Below are 21,344 nucleotides of genomic sequence, written 5' to 3'. Positions count from 1 at the left end.
TGCATTCAGAGATTCATTTCTTCTCCCCAGGAGCAGCATAACATCCCAGGGCATACTCAGGCTCAGCTTTGGTCCAAGTAGTCAAAAGGGAAGGAAGGGCCTTTGCAGGAAGACGTGGTCAGTGGAGGAAGAAGACAAGGGTTAGAGCTCAGCACAACTAAGCTTTCTGCTGACATGGAGACATTGTCCTCTCCACAGTACACAGAGTGGCTGCTCTTGTGCCCTTGCAGTCACTCTCCACTGAAAAACATCATGGAGTGGACTACCCTTTTCTCTTCTCACCTGTTCAGTGTGCCAAGCAGGAAGCTACCTTTCCAGGACAGGACATCATCTGGCTCAGAAGCAGAGCCTGCAATAATGCTTTCATGAAAATGGTATTTGTTGGAAACAAACACATGTGTTGTCTCTGCCAAAGTGGAGCTCCTGTGGTGGTGTGAGGTCAGTGTAGCTGAGGTCCAGGTCCTCATGTGCCATTTAGTCCTCTGACATTTTTCATCCCTGATTCTACTGGGTTGAGCAGTTGGTTGACTTGCTAATATTCAGTGACCACGTGAACCTTTTGGAAAGCACACATTGTACTACAAAATGTGCCTCCCTTCAGGTTGATTAAATAAAAAGCAAAGCCCAACCCCAAACCTAGCAAATAAACTTACTTGAGGAACCTGAGCATAAGAATAGACTCAAGCCCACTCTACATGCATTTCAATCTAGTAATAGTGCTCACTGTTTTATTACTTTGGTTAAACATATACAAACTGAATAATCAGAAAACAGTTGCATGACACTTATATTCCAAACTACATTGCTCAAGGACTTCCTCAGAGGCAAAATTTGTCTCTATAGCTAAAATTTCACAGTCAGCAGAGAGGCAAACACTTGAGATTCACAAAAGTGGTTAGGAATATAAATTATCACAATATTTCCACATACATTACTTTTCCTGCAATTCTCAGTTAAAAATGTTTCTAAAAGTAATAAATATTATTAAATAACAATTGTACAATAAAACTTCCTTTAACAGCAAAATAGTCACTTTTTAGTTTTCTTGTTGCTGCCCACACAATGCAAAGAAAAACATTTACCTCAAAAGAAGAAACCTAGCTTCTTTCAAGTTTTAACTCTGCAGGACTTTACTAGGAAGCAGTTATCACAGCAATCCAGACAAAAAGGACACAAATGTATACTAATTATAATCTTCACATTCTTCACTTAATAGAAAATTTCACTTAATTTTCAATTAATATATTCCTGGATGTATTTGGTATCCTTTTCCCCATGAAAGAAAAAGGAGGACTGCTAGAAAAAGTTTTCACTTGACCTGGACTTTATTTGATCTTCATGATAGCTACATAAAGTGTAAATCTGCATCTTAATCTCACATTCTGAGGCTACCTTTGTTTTCTGAGTCATCTGTCTGTCTCTTACACAGTGGGGTAGCAGAATGAGTCACCTAGTTCTAGCTTCTTTCTTCCTTTGGTTTCCATGACCTGTTGTGTTGTCAAACGAGGTTTAAACACTCTGTATAGTGTTTTTGCTAGAAATGTGTCGCTCTGAAATCTTATCCCCTTTACTGAGACAAAAATTTTAAAAATAAAATAAAAGCCCTGCATTTTTCCCTGGTAGCTTTACATTGTAGTGTGCAGAGGAACAGATCAGGGCTTGTGAACAGAAATGTCTCAATAAGAGATGAGCAGTAGGCTTTGTATCCCCAGAGGTTCTGCTTTAACTCTATCAACCAATTAGCATGTTTATAATTTGGCAACAACTCTCTATTTTCATTAGTGGCTTAAATGCCTACTGGCTCATGTTTTCAGGCTTCACATTTCTTATCCCTGAAGTTTTCTCCCCCAAGACAGCTTTCCACACTCTATCCAAGCCTCTGGTTAACTGCAGACAAATTGATGTCCATGTTACATTTTCCACTGGCCTGCCCTCATTCCAGCTGCATCCAATGCAGATATGACCTAGGTCCACAGACACTGTATGCAAGTGAGTAGGGTCAGTCCAGCTGATCACAGAGCAGTAAGGGGAAATTCACCCACATTTTGACAGCTTTGAACCTACACGGATGTGTGAAGAGTGCAAACTTCAGCTTGGGCAAAAAAGACCATGTAAGTCAAAGTGGTTTTGACAGTACACAAAGATGTGTCTGAATTTAGACTTTATGCAGACATATTTTGAAACTGTCATGCAGATAAAAAGGGAAGTATGTCTCTTACTTCAGCTTAGGCTTCTTTTATGCAAATATGGATTATGGTTTACTTAATATAAATTCTTGGTTCTACCACTTACTTTGGACAGACGTTGGAAGCTAAGAACAAAATTTTGAAAGCAGGATTTGTAAGCTTTTTGCAAAAAAAAATCACAAGTTCCAAATCTCCTTCTGATAACTGCAAATTTTCTAGAAGGCGCCAAACTTTGCTGGTTATCAGATATACCGACAAATGTCTAAATACGCATCAATTCTGTTATTTAATACATTATAGCTGGCATCTGGCATTGATGTGCCAGCAGCAATCACACTACTTTATAATTTATTTTTTTTTAAATTCTCCTCATCTTACAGCACGTGATGCCTGGGGACCATAGTGATAAAAAATATCGGTTTATTATTCCACAGTGTGGAAAAATGTATGAATACAGGCTATAGAAAAATCTGTGCTGGTAGGTGATATTTACCAGACTGTTAAACATTTTGTTCCAGTGACAGTGCACATTTTGCACTGAAGTCTTGGCCCCAGGACTATGTCCTTTGTTCAAGCTTTTATTGAATGTCCAGCAGACAGGTTTTGGCAGAACCAGTGTTACCTCCTATTGTGAACCCTGTAGGAAATTAAGTGGAGAAAAACAACTGTATAACTGGGCAAAAAAGGCAGGTATTAAGCCATGGAAATTGCATCTTCCCATATGGTGACCAGCCAGGCCTGGTTAGTTTGAACATTCTATTCTTACATTAAGTGAAAGGGAACTTGCAACTCCTCACTCTGAGCAAACTCCCATTTGTCAGGACCTAATACTATATTTTCAAGTTTCATTACTTCTGAGGCATCTGAAACAACTGAAAGTTTAGGAACATTATTGTACCTAGATGTCCAGCCTATCACTGCCAGCAACATTGGATGAGTTTTATTAATTTAATAACTAGTCTAGATCTACAATACAAAGTAATCAAAATCACCTGGTTCACATATAAATGTTGTTTAAAGGCATTGAATGTGTTTTCATTGTCATTAGTGCCTGTAGGTGCAACACAACTGTAATCAAAACTGTTAATCAGATAGGACTCAAAACCAATGTAGACAGTCTTGCAGAATGTTTAGAGTTCCAGTTCTGACTTCACAGTTGTTCATTGGAAAAACATCAAAAGATACTACAATATCACCTTATCTCAGTGATTTCTACTGAGTCTAGAAATGTTTTTCTTTCAGTAAAATCCCACTTCTTGAATTGCCACAAGCGTCTAGTCCTTGAGATTGCATAAAAAATAATTAAAAAGGTCACGGACTCCAGACCAAAGGTGAACATTAAAAGACTCACATTATTATACGGTCAGTTGTCAGGTTTTCAGCTTTCTTCTCAGTATTTAAATCTATCCTATTACTTTTGCATCTCTTAAATTGGTTGCAGTGTTGGCTCCTCACAGAAGTGAGCCTAGCCACTCTTGCAGGTTCAGTTAGATCTGGTTGAAATCAGTTTAAAATCAGTCTAATGACAACCAGTTAGGAACTGCTATCCAAATAGCTTTACAGTTTATTTGACCTCCTCATAAAGGGGAAAGCCAAATCTACAGGAATAACAGGGACAAGAAACATGGCAGGATCCACAAATGCAGCACCGAGTGGCACACATGCTCTTCCTTTCTGGAGAGTTTTGAGACTGTGTGGCTCCCAGTGATGTGGAAAATCCTGCGTATCCTGATGTGTGGCCAGACAGGATCTGCTGGCCCATGGTGTCAGCAGGGCACTGCTGCCATCTCAGACCACACTGCATCTAGACAAGATATATGCAACCTTTGCATCATCGAGGGGTATGCTGAGTTGGGAAAATTGGCTGTGCTGACAGAGCAGCTCAAAAATAGCCACATTTCCCTGGAGGCACAGTTTGTGAAATACAGTCTGAGAGATTTAGTATTTCTGTCAAGCAGTTTCATTTTGTGTCTCCTTGACACCAGTGTTAATTTCCACAGCATGCAGCTAAGTGGCTGCCAAGTTATTAAAACTACAGCTAGGACAGTGGTAAAAAATTAAGGTATTTATTTCAGTGTATGTTTAGGGCCTTTAATTCATACGCTCAAATCTTGTCTCATGATTTCAGGATACTTAGGAATCCAAAGCGGGCATAGGAAGGAGGTGGACTTTTTGAAGACACCTAAGGGTCTTATGCAGCAGACTTTTACTGAAATGATATGCAATATTCAAAGAAAAAAAAGATATCTTCTCTTATAGGTGGTGATATCACAGTGAAAACTTTCCTGAACATGGCTACAGAAAGGTAAGAACATGGAATAACAAGCATTATATATGAAAAAAGTGGCAGCTGAGATGATTTAAACTGGAATATGGTGAGACATGGATAAGTAAAGTCATTTTATGAGACTCCCAGATAGAGTCGTTTTGGTGGATACTACTTTGGGACATTAGATCTGTTCCTATTTCTTTGCCATTCCCAGTCAAGTAAAACATAATTTTAAGAATTTCATTAAGCTCAGTGGCATACTGATTTGGGTTGAATTCAGCATTTAATTGCTCTCCGTAGCTCTCAGCTCCCATTCAGATCTAGAAATACCAAATAATAGCTATCTTTAGTAAAATTAATCACAAGCATTTAGTTCACTAGTGTTTTAGTCTGGCTTTTGGATGTCTTAATTACAGAATCAAGTATATTTTTACATAGGTGTAGATTACATCATTAGATATAATAGGTGTCTCAATAATTTTGAGTTTTGAGATTACTCAAAATCAAATTTTCAAGTTGCAACTTCACCATATTTAAAAGTATAAGGTACAAGAAAGGTATTTCAGAATTTTAACATGGTAGTCCTGTCTGATTATATTCTGAGCAAATTGCTTAGTCAGTTTGATTATGGTTGGAAACTTGATTATGTTTTTTTAACTTAGCAAATTCTTAGAACTAAATGTAACTTCAAGTATACTGCAGGGTAGGCAGATACTTAACCTAGACTTACCCTGTTGAGTTTTTATGAATCAAGTCTGAAGATTTGATTTGAGAGACTGGTGCTAGGGAAGACTTGGATTGCTGAAGGCTAAATCTTGACTGTGGCACAAGCATTGCATTTACAGGAACTGTGTCTATTGAATTTGACTCATAATAAGATTCATAGAATGGGAAAATAACTTTATATAATGCTTAAATGTGAACAGTACAAACCTCCCTTAAAGCATTTCCCAGTACCAAAAGTTCAAGGCATTTCTGCCAGAAATGTTTCTTTATTATATGAGTATTTTTTAAACTTGATATTTAGAGAAAAACAGTATATTTCCAAAACCTATCACTTGCTGAAGGCCAAAATGAAGTTATGCTTTGGCAAGTAAATGCAAGTGGCATCGTTTGCAAAATTGATCACTGAGTTCAGATAGTTTTTACTGCTTATAAGAAGAAAAGATTTTTCAGATATGTCTTTGAACAGTCATGTACATCTTGTATTAAGCCTATTAAACACAAGTTATTTGAACTTGTCTGATCAGTATGCAACATCTCATTTGAGACTCTTAGTTCAAGGACACCTAGATCTTCACCATAAGCAGAGAACTACTTATAAATAACCTTAGCACTGAAATTAATAAACACTGTTACAATATCATAAGAAAAATCAAAGCATACACCTCATACACATAGACACCACACCAAATCATTGCTAAAGATACAAATGTTTTGAATAGCATCATATAAGAATTCAAACTTGATGTCAGAAAGATAAAATTCTTTTGATATCAGTGACACTAAATAACGCTTTTTAAAAACATTTTATGCTAAATTTCTGAGTTGGAATACTAGTTACTGAATTCAGATTCCTTCCGTGGTTAACTAGCATAATCCATCTGTAATCCCCATAGTTGTGCTTCTTAGGTAAAATCAGAAATAAGATTTGCAATATTAAATTTCTCAAGAAATTGAGACTGCTGAATTCAGTTTTTTTTTTTTTCTGAACAATCACACTTGTCATTTTTCTTTTGGTAAAAACACATGGCACAGAAGATAGTTTTATACTGTCAACAGACTGACTTGAAAAATATAAATATATACTGTATTTGTATATATAATGTGTATATACACTATCAACATTCACATTAGAGAATCTGAACAATTTTGTTGAAATTACTTTAAGAAAGACTTTTGCTGTGATTTCATGTCACATAAAGCATTGAAAATGTTCAAGTGTACCATATGAAATGGGACTTTTTAAACTTAAATAAAACATATTTTTGAAATCTGTGTGAATATGCGGGGTTTTTTAATGTACATTTTCTTTTCAGATCTGCAATTTCTACCAGCTATAGCTCGCGAGTTGCAATAACTAAAAGAGTTATCTGGAATCATTGTTTTCTTTCAGCAGGCTGTTGCAGGCAGAGTTCACTCACTGAAGAAACTATAGGCAAATTGTTCTCGAGGTGATAGTTGATGAGATGACTTATGCTGTCAAAGACGCGATCTTTTGTACGAACCTTCAAAAAAGGGATGCAAGAAGATAGGTTAAATAGTAAGGCACTTTCCCCCTTAACTTCACACTAAAATTGTCTAAGAATAAAAGGGCAAAGTAATATTTTAGAAACTGATCCTGCTTCCATCAAAATTGGTGGAAATTTGGTGCTTCTCCAGTGTGGCTTCTGTTTTCTCTTTACTCCCCCTATTTTCACCAAATAGATATTTTGCATGCAGCTCCATGGAACAGCGTATTCTTATTTCTCTTTCTGAATAGGTCTGCTTGAAAACTTCCATTCATGATTTTGTTTCACTGTAAGTCGGATTTTTTGATCAATTTTCCTCCTTCAAAGGACCTTTGAGGTGTTTGCACCTTTTTAATTAGAAAGAGCTATCATGCCCGATATGTCAGAAACCAGCTTGTTTGTTCACCTCAGCATTTTTGTGCTTTTCTTGATATGTTTTTCTTCCACTACTTGAAAACTCCCTTCCTAGGAAGTGATCCAGCCACCGTATTTGCTTAGCTTGGGTATGCCCTGTGCTGCACAATACATCCTGTGCCTTTGGAACTGAAGCACTTCAGGGCAAGAAAATTCATTTTTCTGGCCCACATACCAGCCCTCTGTAGCAGCATCCTGCTGATATGCAATATTCCACCCATGATAGGAGGAAACTGATATTGTAGGATAAAACAGTCAAAATTAACAGAAGACTAAAACTAATCTATATTACAAAACAATCTTTAATTATTTAGCCACATGTTCACAAAAAATTTCCTTCCTATGTTTCAAATGAGTTAGGCATACAGCTGCTACAGGCAGAGCATAGATCCACCTCAAGCAAACACCATGTTGCACTAAAAATTTGTATTGGGTTGGCTCTATGCTGCCTCAAGCAAACACCTGTGAGCACTGTTCTGAGTAAGAAATTTTGTCTGTACTCCTTGAACTATTCTCAGGAAGAAGAACAGCTTATGTTAAAACTTTCAAAAGTCATTTTATGCTGTGGTGGACACCTCCCCTGTAATAATTCAGTTTCAACTTTAAGTTCTGTAAAAATTGCTAGAAGCTTAATGCAATAGGTCACAGGGTGAAAAAAAAAAAAGATAACAAGTAACTTTGATGGCATATGATGCTTTCTGGTCAGTCTACACATAGTTAAGTCACTGCAGGAAACCAAAAGGCTCTGCCAGTTTCTGAAAAATTGTGCTTTGACATGTCACTTTTTCTAAAATCAAACTATATTTTCAAAATGAAAAAGGTATCTTTTAGAAAGCATTATGTTTACTCATCTGTGTTATGAGATGTTCTTACCATAAGGTAGACGCTCTTCATCACAAGAGGTTTAACTCTACATCTAGAAAAATCCTGCAGTCCTCCATTGTAAGCATCTGTTATCTGAACTAGGGCTTTTTTTCCTTTTTTTACTTTTCCATTAGCTGGATGAGAGCAGAAGCAACTGGACAGTTAACTCTGCTCTGAGAACACACCCTTAAGACCTGTTACGTGTCACTGGGTACTGTGTGTGAAATTAATTTTCAGGCAGCATTTGTATGAATCAGTCCTCGAGAACAATCCCGCTGAGACCATGTAGATGAAAGGCAAGCCACTGGCACGCTGTGGTGGCTGGCCACACACTGGGGTTTTATTGATGATTCTCCACGTTGACAAGTTGCAAATAGGGCTGCTCAGAAGCTGTGTCAGGATCCCACAGATCGTACAGACAGCACAGCTGTCTGTAACTAACTGGAGTTGCAGAAAATCATTGTTCTGGAACAGTGACTCCTGAGCAAAGCATCTCAGAGCCATTTGGGGCATGGTGATACAAGCAAGCTGAGGGAAGGGATAGGGGCAGATAACAAGCAGGTCTCTAACCAAGGAGATCAGCAAATTAGAGATGCACTAGAAGCAGCGCAGCAAAGATGGGGAGGGAGGATCCTCCAACCTGTATAGTAAGAAAATGCCCTGGAAGTCATCACACAACCTGAGTATTCCATGCTGGTCAGCTCTGCAGCAGAGCTCCCGGTGGGACACAGCATTCCTGCAATTACCAGGCCACACAGCAGTGTTTCCCTTGCAATAACCTGTAACAGTTGTTTGTGGATTTCTGCCTAAAAGAGATTAGGCTCTTTGTTGCAGGAGTCACAAAACTGTTGGCAAATTTTAGCAGAAGAGGCTGCGCCTCAAGAGGTGTAAAGCCACTCCCCTGCAATGGTGTAGCCATCAAACAAGGCTAGGCAGCTGGCAACTCAAGAGTGCAAAACCACTCTTTGACTGGCCTCACGTGGCAAACGTAATTAATTGCAATCATGTACCATGGACGCTCCTCACCACTGCAATACAGACTGTCTAGGACTGACATAATTCTGCTTTCTCAGCTTTCTCAGCTCAGATGCCAACAGGCCAACTCTGTATGGGAATTTCTCACCTTGGGGTGGGTTATCTAAAGCTGTCTTTTGTAGAGGAAAAGGAGTTGCCTGCTTGCAGCTACAGGAGCCAAGAATAAAACTCATGACAATGATTTTAATCTCTCTGAAGGGTTTATGTCTCCATAAAAGCAGAACAGGACAGCTATGGAAAACTCCCTTGCCCCCTCCATCCTGCTGTGGGGAAGGTCCTTTCATCAGCTGAGGGAGTCTTTGGGCAGCAGAGAGACAGAACAGGCTTACCCCAATTCTGTCCTGGGCACACATGCAGGAAAACAGAGGGCCTGGTCCATATCCCAGGTGATTGAGATGCCAAGTAGAAATTGCCAGTGTGCAGGCTAGCCAAATCTCCTTCCTTTGGCAAGAATGCTGAAGTGACTTAGCTGCACTTCTGACCAAGACTGCACAGCAGTGGTCAAAGTGTGAACTGGCTTGGGAATCAGCCCTAAGGCTGCACACTACTCCCTGTGGTGTGCAGAAACCATGAGCTAGATCTTCTGCTAGGCATCAGGGAGAGAATTAGAGATGTGATGACACATCAGAGATATGAGGTGGTGCTTATGATATGGTGTGAATAAGCTGTAAAGAAGATTAGAGGCATTTAGAGAAAACGAGTAGAGTCAGAAACCTCATCTAGTGAGGAGTCAGTGCTTACAGTTCCTTCTGGGTCCACCAAAAGAAGATGCTTGGCTTGTCCTTTGTGCATGCCTGTCAGCACATAGGAGCCAGGATTTGTGGTGCTCTTCCTCACGAGGAAATCTCCACATTTCTTTAATAACTGTTCTGCTTCTTTCCTGCTCATCTCTCCTTGGTACCATGGCTCTGTACTCAGCTCTTCAGCTTCAGTCCAGGCAGGTGCTCTGGATAAAGGGGGGCTGGTGCATCCCGTGGAGGTGGATTTCTTCATCACAGCCTCTGATGTTTGACTCTTGAGAGCATCTTCAAATGGTTCTGGTTATGGAAATAGAAACAAGAGCAGAATCATTCAGAGGAAACTCATGTAGCAAAATGGTGATATTCTGGTAATTTTAAACTGGATTTATTTTGCATTGCAGCCACTTCTCTTTATGAAAAAAAATAAGGGAAGATACACTGATAGACTTAATGATTTATATAATATATTAAGACTGAGGAGTGTAATGTGTTTAAAATATATGTTATGCACGATGGTGATAAAAATCAGACTCGACCTTGGCAGGATCTTTTGAAAGGTACTGGTTCATTTCAGTAGTGGCTACTGTCAACAGCTGTATTTATATCATCTGGTACCAGGCAAATCTCTTCTTCGGTCTTTCTAGGTATGTCAGACAGTTTAATTTCAAATAAATTGCATAATAAGGGTACCTAATGTCATTACACTCATATCTGGTCTCTGTTTAAACAACTTATTCATTTAAAAATTATCCATTACTGAGTCTCCAGCCCAAGGCTATGTCTAGTAGGGAACATTCACCCTCTCCACTCAGCCTACTCCTAGCCTCCATCTAGGAAGAGAACCTTGCAAACCAGACACATGTTAGCACATTTATTATCATTTGCCTAGCAAAAATCAGCCTTGGGGAAGCATCTTATAAAGCTCAGCTAAGTCCTGAACTCAGTGCAATTGTAGAGTTGAGTGGAAAGAAGTGTCATTATGGATCCCAGCAGTCTTACAGAAATAGCAAATACGCCATAGGGTGTTTTGTTACAGGTCGTACTGACCTCTTGGAAGCTATTTACTCTTGCAAGACCTTCATCTGGCTCACCAGTACATATCAAAAAGAAATGTTCTGTGCCCCTAGGCTTACAAAAGGACATCTGGAGAGCGGAACAGTGAAGCAATACACCAGCTCTAAATAGATTGTTCAGATGCGAGGAGTACAAAGCCCTGTTTGCATGGGGCCACAGAGAGGCTAGTTTAGGTCAAAGAAATGGGAAAAATATTGTGCTGTCGCAGCTTATTGATATCTCAGCCAGTTATAGAAGTGGCTTATAAATATCTTCACTATACTGCAGTCTGCATGAAGTCCAACATATGTTTAACTCAACAAACCACTAACTTAGGGCTAATTGGAATACTTTCTAATGTTACTTTTCTCTGATGTTCCAATGGCTGGTAAGAATTAACATCCCTGATTTCAAACAGCAGATTTTCCTAATTTCAGATCTATATTCACATATAGATACTCTGTCAACCTCTTTCTCTCCTCCTTTCTTTCAACAGAACATCTCACCAAGCTGTGGAAATAGAGCCATATCTCAGCAAAAGCATGCCAGGAAAATATTTCTTCTATACTAAGACAGCAGAAATGCAGATATTTTATTTTACAAATAATTTATAGGCACCAACAGCTTTGTCTCACTGCTTTTTAATTATGTGAACTGAATTAAATAAGGCATGCATAAGCAATTTATTTGAGGCAGGAAGAGTAAAAAAACCCAAGAAAATTTTTTGCGCATCAAATTTCTTTCACTATCTCTTCACTTTATGTATCTCTTCAAGGCTGAAAAAATGGGTATTAGTAGCACCAATACTAAACTATGGCTGACACTTAAGCAGTGGTTTTGCAGCTATAGTGATGATTCTGATCTAGGAAAAACTGCCTTCAAAGTTGGAACGGACATGACAATCGGCCTACCCAGAGTACGAGGTATCTCAGTGCTTTAATTAATTTACATGCTGGATTCCTTGTGGCACAAAGCTTTTCATATATGCATTGACTTCCTCATAACACACACACAACAGGCTGAAGACAACTCTCCACCCACCCATCCATAACTGCATCCTCCTTCTCTTTCCTTATGGCAAGCCTCCCAATTAATTTTTCTTCTGACATAATTGCCTGTGACATTAAGGATAATATGAACTGCAACTAACGTTAACTCATATATTTTACAGACTAACTGCAAGTCTTCAGCCACCCTTTTTTTAGTTCAGTTCAATATGAAACCACAATGGATTCTAAAATTCACCATAATTACATCAGGAATGCTAAATTTGAAAACCATAAAAAAGTAATTTTTTTTTTTAAATACAGAACTAATGCATAAACATATTTGGTAATTTGTTAGAAAGGAAGTGAATAGGAAGGGAACTCACTCATGTCAAACAGATCCTTTCCTGGGCTGCTTGCTTCAGCATCCTCTGCTGTTCCACCCAAAGTAGTTTCAGCATCTGCCTGAAGTGCCAATAGGTCTTCTCTATTTATATGCTGGGTGTTTACATATATTGGCAGCTGTGCTGCTGGTGCTACTTCAGATTTCTCTTCTGACATACTACAAATATCCAGAGATCCTAGAAAATTCAAGACTTTTTATTTGGTTGGTTGGTTGTTTTTTTTTGTTTTGTGTGTGTGTGTGTGTAATTGACAGAAGAGTGTTGACCAATTATCATCACACCACATCACCACAGTTTTAAGAATTCCTGGACTGGAAGGTGAAAAGTCAGTAACTGGTGGAGGTAGTAGAAAAAAGTGTTAATTAATGGATTCAGAACCATGTTTGGTGGGGCTATTTCCCAGGAGGAAAAGAAATCTTTGTAAATAAATATTATAAATTTCAAAAATTCTATTTTGCTGGGGAGTCATGAGAGGAGGAGGAGGAGAAGGTATAAAATCCTCAAATGTGAGCAGATTAACAATAGAGAATATATTCTGGCATCTGAACTAAAGTGTCACTAGAAATGCAGTAAGGTTATCAGATAAAGCTGGATAGAGTGAAATTTTACATATATATATTTTGAAATTACTTGAAATTCAAAGAAAACAACAGGAACATTATGCACTATTTGCTATTTGTTGAGTAGAGAGCATTGTTTCACATTTAGAATTAAACTTCTCACTTTAGGCTTTTCTTTGAAAATTCTATTTTGCATACCCCAGTGGATCAGATTTTCCGAATAGATCATGCAGCAGACCCTTAAATATCATAGGTTTTTAAGATACTGAAAGTTAGAAAGCTGAAAGTCTGGGTAATTCTATTTTCTTCTGCTCTGCAGAAGACAAATCTTTCATGAAGGTGTGAATTTAATAATTTATCCAGAGGTAATTATCAAATGCTTTTCACTGGCATCAACACTAAAACTCTGACAAAGGGATCCTATCAACCAAGTTCAGCTTATTGCCTTAAGGCTTTCAGGCATCAGAATTTCACATGATTTGCCCTTCAAGACCACCTGCAGTATTAGAGCTAAAAGTAGCAAAACTCACCTTGTTTAACAGGTTTGTGATGCCATTCTTCACTGAATTTTTCTCCTGAGTGATGGCTCTGATAATAAATTTGCTCTCCTCCCACTCCTGATGCAGACTAGAACACATGTGAAGGAAAATTTTCAATTGCCTTTAAAATGCTCACACACAATACAAATGGCTCTGCCAATTTCCTCGGTTGTATTTTGTGGACCCTCACACTTCCTTTCCAATTCATCACAATGTCAGAATATATGTATCCCAAATACCCTGCTTTCTGCTCTTAGTGATCCCTGATACCAAATGATGCATCATTTCTTTAGTTTGTACTAACATGGTTAGTCTCTACAACCTGTTACTTGGAAAAGTGTTCCACAGAAACACACATGGAACCAGAAGACAGCCCCAGCTCTCTTCGCTGCATGAGCTGAAAGATTCACTTTGGTACCAGGGGATGCACTTGGGCACTGAGGGGAGGATGTTGGCTTCAGACAGGACCCCTCTGGATTTAAGCAGCATTGTGCTGGGTCTGAAAGCACCTCTTAGCTACTCTGATATTGCAAACTTTTGACAGGAGTGCTAGTAGAAATATTCAAGCTGACCTTAGTTTAACATGAGGTGGAAAACCTACCTAGGAACCTGGCTGAATCCTGATCACTGCCAAATCATTAACATAATGAACTGTTAGTAACGACTGCACTAGATTGTTTAAATGATTCAGCATTAAATCATTCCCAGTTAATTTGCACTCTTTGATACTCTCTGAAGCAGGCATGGTTTCTGCAAATATAGTAGCCCCCAGTAGATTTCTGTTCCTTGAACCTGGTTAATCTTTTACTACCATGAAGATTTCACGTCCTTTAATTTGCTCTGAACCTGCCTAATGTGTTGCCCTCTCGATCTGCAATGACCATTCAGACAGAAACTGGCCACACAGGAAAGGCTGTGAATTACAGACAGTCCCAAAGCATCCACCATAAAACAAGCATTTTAAAATTTTTTGGATCAGTCAGCAAGAGAGTAGAAATGAAATTATACTGACATGAGCTGTGTCTGCGGCAGTGGCAAGCCTTGTTTTGAGCCTGGCATCAAGGAATCCGCCAGGGGGAGGTATTTTATTCGGGATGCTGTTGTAATAGGGATGCTCTGTTGCCTCGTTATCTTCCTCTGTCCATGGGTCCTCAAAACTCTGCATCCTGTAAGGAAGAGAATGCTTTCTTTTGCCTCTCATTTGTACAGCGCTTACAGATACTTTCAGCAGGTTAGGACTGCCCATCAGGGGATCACTACTGCATACTGCATGCACACTTCAGCTACCACTGAAAGTCAGGAAGCAGTGATGGATCATGCAGATCTTCTCTGTTTAGACAAACAGACATAAACCTCCTTTGCAATGGATCAAATTCTTTATGCTGAGTAGAGTATATTTAACCTTGTTTTTAAAGACCATTATGAACTGCATCAACAAACAACTTCATCTAATCTTAAAATATCACTTGTAATATGACTTGATTGACTTACTAGGCTCTAAATATTTGTTTTTTATTATGACTGCTCTATTACCAACTTAATTCTGCAAGAACTTCACAAAATCAAGAGATGTGAATACAGCATTCTTTTAGATTAGGATAGTAGCATTTTACATTCCCTATATACCTGTTTTTGCTCTGATCTAAGAGATTACAGAGGGTGCAAGTTCACTAGGATTTCTGGTAATGTTAGTAAGCACGTAGCAATCCATGTTGCTAAAAAAACCAAAAGGCTATATTCCAGCCTTTTGAACATATGCAAGCAGACAGAGTTTGTATCATTAAGATATCAGTGCATTCAAACCTCCCTGCAATACATCACATTCCTAGAAACATCATCCTAATATGAGAAATACTGAAACATCATTAGTCATTTTGGAAGCCCAGCAGTCTGACCTATTCCATCTAAACTGACACAGCTGCTGTGACAGTAATGAGGAAATGCCACAAATAACAACCATTCTTGGGCATCCAATTCTGCCTACTAACTACAGCATGAAACACACGATCATTTTAACATCATTGTTAAATTCATATTTAGACTATCCCCTTAAATTCACTGTGCTTCTTTCTTACTCATTAGGTAAACATGGTTTTGCTAACACAACAGAAATCTTTTCTAAGTATTCAAGACCTGTCTGTCTCCAGCAACATTGTCCACATTTTATCAAGTAAATTGAAAGCTAAAAAAGGTCCTTTTACTGTCTTCTGCAATTACACTCACCTATCAGGGAAAGTAGGTGTCTTAGAGGGGCATTGCAAGTACTGCTTAAATCGAAGCTCAAATGCTTGCCCTATGGTGCTGATGACATCCTGGGCCAAGCCATCACAGCATTCCAATATATGGCAAGCTAAATGAAAAAGATTGACACATGCAAATCACTGTTTATGCCATGGTGGGATGCAATGACCTATGACTAAACACTTGCATGTCAAACTTAGTTGCCCTATTAGTGATGTGCACATTTCAATAAAATCCAATTCTGATACAGTGAATTTCAGGCAATCACAACTTTTTAAAGGTTACATAAAATTGCACTGATGTGTAACTGCTATAGACAAGGTTACAAATCTGTTCCACTATATTGACAAGCCCACAAACAAAAAATCTTTATAATTTCACTTGTTATTACCTGAATGCAATAGATTATGTAAGAATTCTAAGTATTAAATTGAAATTACAAAAATAATAATACATGATCATAACAATAAAAGCTTTATTTGTTTTCCTCAGTTTAGTTACTTCACTTTCATGTCTAATCACCCCAAGTTCACAAGCTCTTTCTTTTCCCAAATTACAGTCTGAGGATGAGTACATCCTCGTGTACTTTCTAGATAATGAGCCCTGATCTTATTCCAGGAATACAGAGGTTGGTGCCTTTTCCTGCTTGTTTGCTTGGAGACACTCCCAGGAAACTGCAGGGTTGCTGAGGAGTGCAGAGCCAGTAACCTGATTAACTCCAGCATTTTCCCATGTGCAACCTCTCTGAATCCTCTGCAACAGACGCAGTAGAGGGGGAGACAGCAACAAAAGTTGTCTTCCTACAGAAGGCTGAGAAACCTTTATCAGCTGTCTGAGCAGCCAAATCTGTCCTGGTTTTAAATCAGAGAATGGCTTGGAGGTCTCATCATATACTAAAACACCAAGAGGTGAACTTGTGAAGAGCTCACTTAACATTGCAGGACTACAGATGGGTGCTAAGAGGTGGAAGTTAAAGATCTCAATGAACAACATCTCAGTCATATCCAGAGAAGCCCAGGTGAGTTAATTTTCCATACTCAGAGTTGGACAAGCATATTGTCTACTGACTATAGCCTGCATTGGATTTCAAACTTTCTTCCCCAAGTGCTGCCACAGGAAAGTGGGTTCTTGTTCAAAGTCACTGATTTGTTGTGTCAGCAACAGGGGTTGCCAGAACCCCTGACTGCTTTAATAAACTGAATATAGAATCTTCAGCTGTAAAACTGCATTTTAATACATACCCAGTGTCCAGCTCACTGGAACCAAGAGTATTGGATGCCTACATTGGATGTCCTACAAATAAGGGTTGACCATGACATTTAGTTAAAGTAATACAGGGAGACTAGGTAGGTTTTTTTATTTTTTCAGAGACTGAAATATTGGTTAGACTTCTGAAGAGGCCAGAATAAAGGGCCAAGGAACCTGCAGTTGTGCAAGTAGGGAATGTCTGCTGTCTCTTCCTCAGCAGCAACAGCAGCAGCAGCAGGATCTCATTCAGCATGAGATGGCATCAGTCACAGCACCAAACAGATACAGTGGTCTCTTCTCACCCTAGAGCATCTGCTATGCCAACCAGCAAGCTGAAATGCCTCATGCAGGGAAAATGCCCCCAGCTGCATGTTGAAAGTGGATTCAGCAGACAAAAATAGGACCCCCATGTGTCTAAAGATGGGCAGACATCCCTGACTAGCAGTGAAGTGTTTATTTTTTTACGCCCTCTGCCACACTGCTATTGGCATTGAACAATCAGCCCCCATGGAAGGTGCACAGATGCACTGTGAAAACTTGGACCAAAAGTAGTTAGGCCAAACAAAGCTAAAATGTTTGCATTCTATAACTAGAGTGCAAATTTAAAGAGGCGACATCGCTCACTGCTAAAGCTTTCTGGAGCTGAAATGAGGCATGAGTCATTAAGTAGTTTCAGTAGGTGACATAATGAGTAACCTGTTTCCTTGGATACGTGAATGGACTTTCAGCAGGTAGGAGATATGCTTCTTGTAAAAGGATGAGAAGGTTTGGCTCACACAGAGATGATTTCTTGTGAATGTTACAGCAGAAAATAGACTGCCTTTAGCTTGTTAGATCCAGAATGCAAAGCACGAAGACAGCTTTTCCATTCTTGGGAAGAAATGAGTCTAATATGTAAGCTGTACTACAGCATTGGTGGTAGGGTAGCGTCACTAACAGCAGCAGTAACATTTTCCCTAGATGCAGATGTAAAGACAAATTCCCTTTTAAAGTAATTTACAGACAACACAAAGAATGACAGAGCAGCAAGTGAAAGAGGGCAATTCAGGTCCCTTGGTAAATTAGACCCTTTTAAAGAATGTGTTTTAATACAGGTGACATACAAAGACACTGATCTGCAAACCACTGATATATACACACAAGTGGGAAAGCATCCGTGGGAAAGCGATAGTGCTGAAGGCTTAAAGATCACAGTGTGAAAGAATTTCACATGAGGTAACAGTGCTTCACTGCAGCAAAAAGGGCTTAGGAGAAACCAGACGACAAAGAGGACAAGAGCAGGAACAAATAGGAAGGTGCATTCTCTGCTATAGTGGCAGCTCTGTTATCCAGGCATCACATACCTTTTTAAAACAACTGCAGGAAGATGAAGGAAGGAGGTACAGAAATTATCTGAAGGATGGAGGATGTGCATTGCAGCTGGAATGCTACAATCTGTCAATGCTTTCATAAAGTAAACTAAATTACCTGACCTGAATACACCATAGGAAGACAACAACATCAGGTGCTCAGATGACTCCTCTTTCTAGGATAGCCTAGCTCAAAGTCACAGAAAGCTTAGGATAAGCACATTCAATGAAAGATAGAAGGAACATAATACAGGAAGAACTTAGTGCAGAAGGAACAGAGTGTACGAAATCCACTCATGGGGACAGAAAACAGAGCACAGGGCTTCTCCAAACCCTACAGAGCAAATATCTGGTCCACAGTGCTAGCCCCTACATTGACTAGATCTCTCAGAGCAACTAAATCAGTCTTGGATTTAGCAGAAGGATACTGCTAAAGCAGGTGGACTGGAGAACAGCTCTGCACTGTGGATTCCATAGTCTGGCACTGGATCCTCTACAACAGGGGACACATGATGTTGTAATGTCACAAGCATTGCAAAGAACTGGAGTTAAAGTGCCTGAATTCCCAGAAATCCTGTTGGAAGTACTTAAATTTTTATTATTTATTTATTTATTGAGCTAGTCTGTTCTTCTCTCTCTATGATCTATGAATAGTAAATAGATTATTGGGTACATTGCAAAATACTTTGTTGCACTAAAACCTACTGAACACAATCAACTAGCAGGTCCCTCTCCCAGACAGATTGTTACTAGAGCAGTACAACCTTGAGTAAAACTTCACTGAGAAAGAGAATTTCAGCAAGCTGGCTCAAAAGCTAGCTATTTGATAAAGAATTTGATTCTGTCAGAGTTAGGCTAGTACTGGGAAGATCTAACAGATTCAGCTGCCTCATCAGATGACTTTATCAGAAGACTGCTTAATTCTTGCACAGTAGTTGGGTGTAGGTAGGAATTGGCTGGTGCCTAAAAGCTCACACAGCCAAGTAAGGCAAGTGGTTGATTTAAGAGATGAAGAGAATCAAAACGATATTTGGGTATGAGCTAGCAGCAAGACCTGTTTATTCCAAGCTTAAGAAACAAACTGCTGCTTCTTATTGCTACACAAACTTTCCATGCCTCTGTCAAAGGCAATCCTTGGATTGGGCTATATTCTACATTTATTTTTTTCAGGATAGGAAATATAAAGGGGGTGGAATCTGACCTAAGCCATGAATAATTACTGTTTCTCAAAGGAAAAATAGACATCGAATAGATATTTCAAACTTACCTCTCCGATTAACAGGATCCTTAGCTACATATGCAATATAGTCTGAAGTATCCTGTCAAAAAATTAAGATATCTACAATGAATGCAAAAACATATTTGTACTGATTACAGCAAAAGATCACAGTCCAGAGTATGTACAGTCCTGTGGGCAGAGGCCCAGTGACATATTTTACTCTACAGATGCCTGGTGCTTAAACCTCATATAAAAGTTTGTGGATTTTGGTATTAATTGTACCACTTTCCTTTTTACAGAATGTAAAATCCAGCAGAATTTTAAAATCTCTTCCACCAATTAAACAAACTCAGTAGGATTTGGCCCAGGCCTCATTTAGGAGGGAGTAGAATTACAAGTTCTTATCTTCAAACTACCCAGAGATTTTGGTTCATAAGATGAATAATCATCTGGTTCCATGGCAGAAAGAGTGGGAGTAATAGTGCTACTCCTCAGAAATACTGAGCAATGGCATTTATTCATGTGTGACAAGCAGGTGCTCACTTTACTGACTGCAGTGCCATATGGCACAGAGGTGCTCAGCCCCTGCTTGGCTCTGACAAGCAGAATCCCTGGACGCCCTCCCCAGCCCTTGCCACCTGCCTGGTGGATTTTCTGGCAAGAGCACACAGACATCTTCTTCAGTTTTGGTTTTTTTCCCTTCCTCTCCTGCCACCCCTATGATCCTGAGCACAACTTGTGCAGATTTCTATCATTATGTGGATGAAATAGAAAGGCCTGGGTTTCTGGGAAACTCTCAGGCCTGCTGATATATCTGGAAAATGCCATATTGCCTTGATGCAATCAGGAAGTCCTGGTTAGATCTGGTGTTTCCTGGCTAGTCAGGTATAGCTAAACCCAAGGAATATACAGGATACATTACATATGGCTGTATAAATCTACCCAAAGCCTTTCCAGGTGACTGATCCAAGATCATGGCCAGTTATACCAAGATTCAATGTCATAATAAACATCAATCTTCAGTTAAAAGATAGACTTCTTCAGCACAGCTTTTTCTAGTCAAGTGCACACACCGCCACCAGCCACCTGAAACAAATCCCTTTTCTAAATGTCCATACAATTTCCTCCCTAAGGAGAAAGCGAGGGAAATGACGAAGCACAATTGTGGTTTCTGGTGACAGATGTGTAACCATGTCACTTAATGCATCGTTGGAAGGCACTCAGACACAGCACCAGTAAGGGTGGTCTGTTAAAAAAGCACAGCCCTCCCATTTTGTCTCACAATTTCTTACACATCCTCTGGCACAGTATCTGGGCAGTGACTACAGTGGAAATAAGGATGCATATCAACAAGTAAGGGAAAACAAAGGTCATTATGTCTGTAGTAGTGAATAATACAGAGGTCTTGTCTCACTTTCCTGGTTTCTTGCAGCATACCCTGAAACTCTGGGGGACCAGCACATGCTTGGCATTGATTCCAAGAGACCACTACAAGGGAAGAGAGTGAACGTGTGGGTGCAAATTGCACTATGTTACTTATTTCAGGGCCAGAAGGACTAGAAAATGGGCCACAGATCAATTTATTTACTACTTCAGGCATAGCTAATGGATATATTTATGCCTGAGTAAATCATATATCTATCTCATGGGTCGTGTGGGTGTGACAGTCTGAAAACACCTACTCCTTATTTCATTTAAAGCTCTGAGATTCAAGCTGACTATGACAAACCATTCAGGACCTAAGGTGGGCACATTTCAGTGTGGCTAAGTTATAAGACCCCCATCCAAAAACTATACAGGAATTGGCTGACTCAGCAAAGTGATCCTTGACATTCAAGGACTAAAAACCAGTATTAATGAGCTAAAATTTTCAGCCTAAAGTCATTGCATTGTGGTATTAAAATTTGGAGGTATTGCCAAAACTGAAAAACTACTGCCTTCAGGGACCTCTGAGAGACCTGCATATTAGACTTTATTAGATCCTCCTCTCCAGAATTTCAGCAGGT

At 39.3% G+C, this 21,344-nt stretch overlaps 1 protein-coding gene across 1 annotated transcript in view; it reads right to left on the bottom strand.

The window, feature by feature from the left end:
• Nucleotides 1-21,344, bottom strand: part of SHC3 (SHC adaptor protein 3) — a 57,837-nt gene continuing 36,493 nt past the window's right edge. The window contains exons 6-12 of the mRNA XM_079331009.1: nt 19,387-19,438; nt 15,505-15,631; nt 14,294-14,447; nt 13,273-13,369; nt 12,165-12,359; nt 9,741-10,036; nt 1-6,683 (exon numbers count right to left, since the gene is read on the bottom strand). Of these exons, the coding sequence (XP_079187135.1) occupies nt 6,555-6,683; nt 9,741-10,036; nt 12,165-12,359; nt 13,273-13,369; nt 14,294-14,447; nt 15,505-15,631; nt 19,387-19,438 (1,050 nt within the window). The 3' untranslated portion in view covers nt 1-6,554. The remainder of the gene's footprint in view (nt 6,684-9,740; nt 10,037-12,164; nt 12,360-13,272; nt 13,370-14,293; nt 14,448-15,504; nt 15,632-19,386; nt 19,439-21,344) is intronic.

This window comes from Erithacus rubecula (genome assembly GCF_903797595.1).
Source record: "Erithacus rubecula genome assembly, contig: SUPER_Z_unloc_2, whole genome shotgun sequence".
Lineage (NCBI taxonomy): Eukaryota > Metazoa > Chordata > Aves > Passeriformes > Muscicapidae > Erithacus > Erithacus rubecula.
The sequence above is the reverse complement of the archived record's forward strand: the minus strand, read 5'-3'. Positions and strand labels throughout refer to the sequence as shown.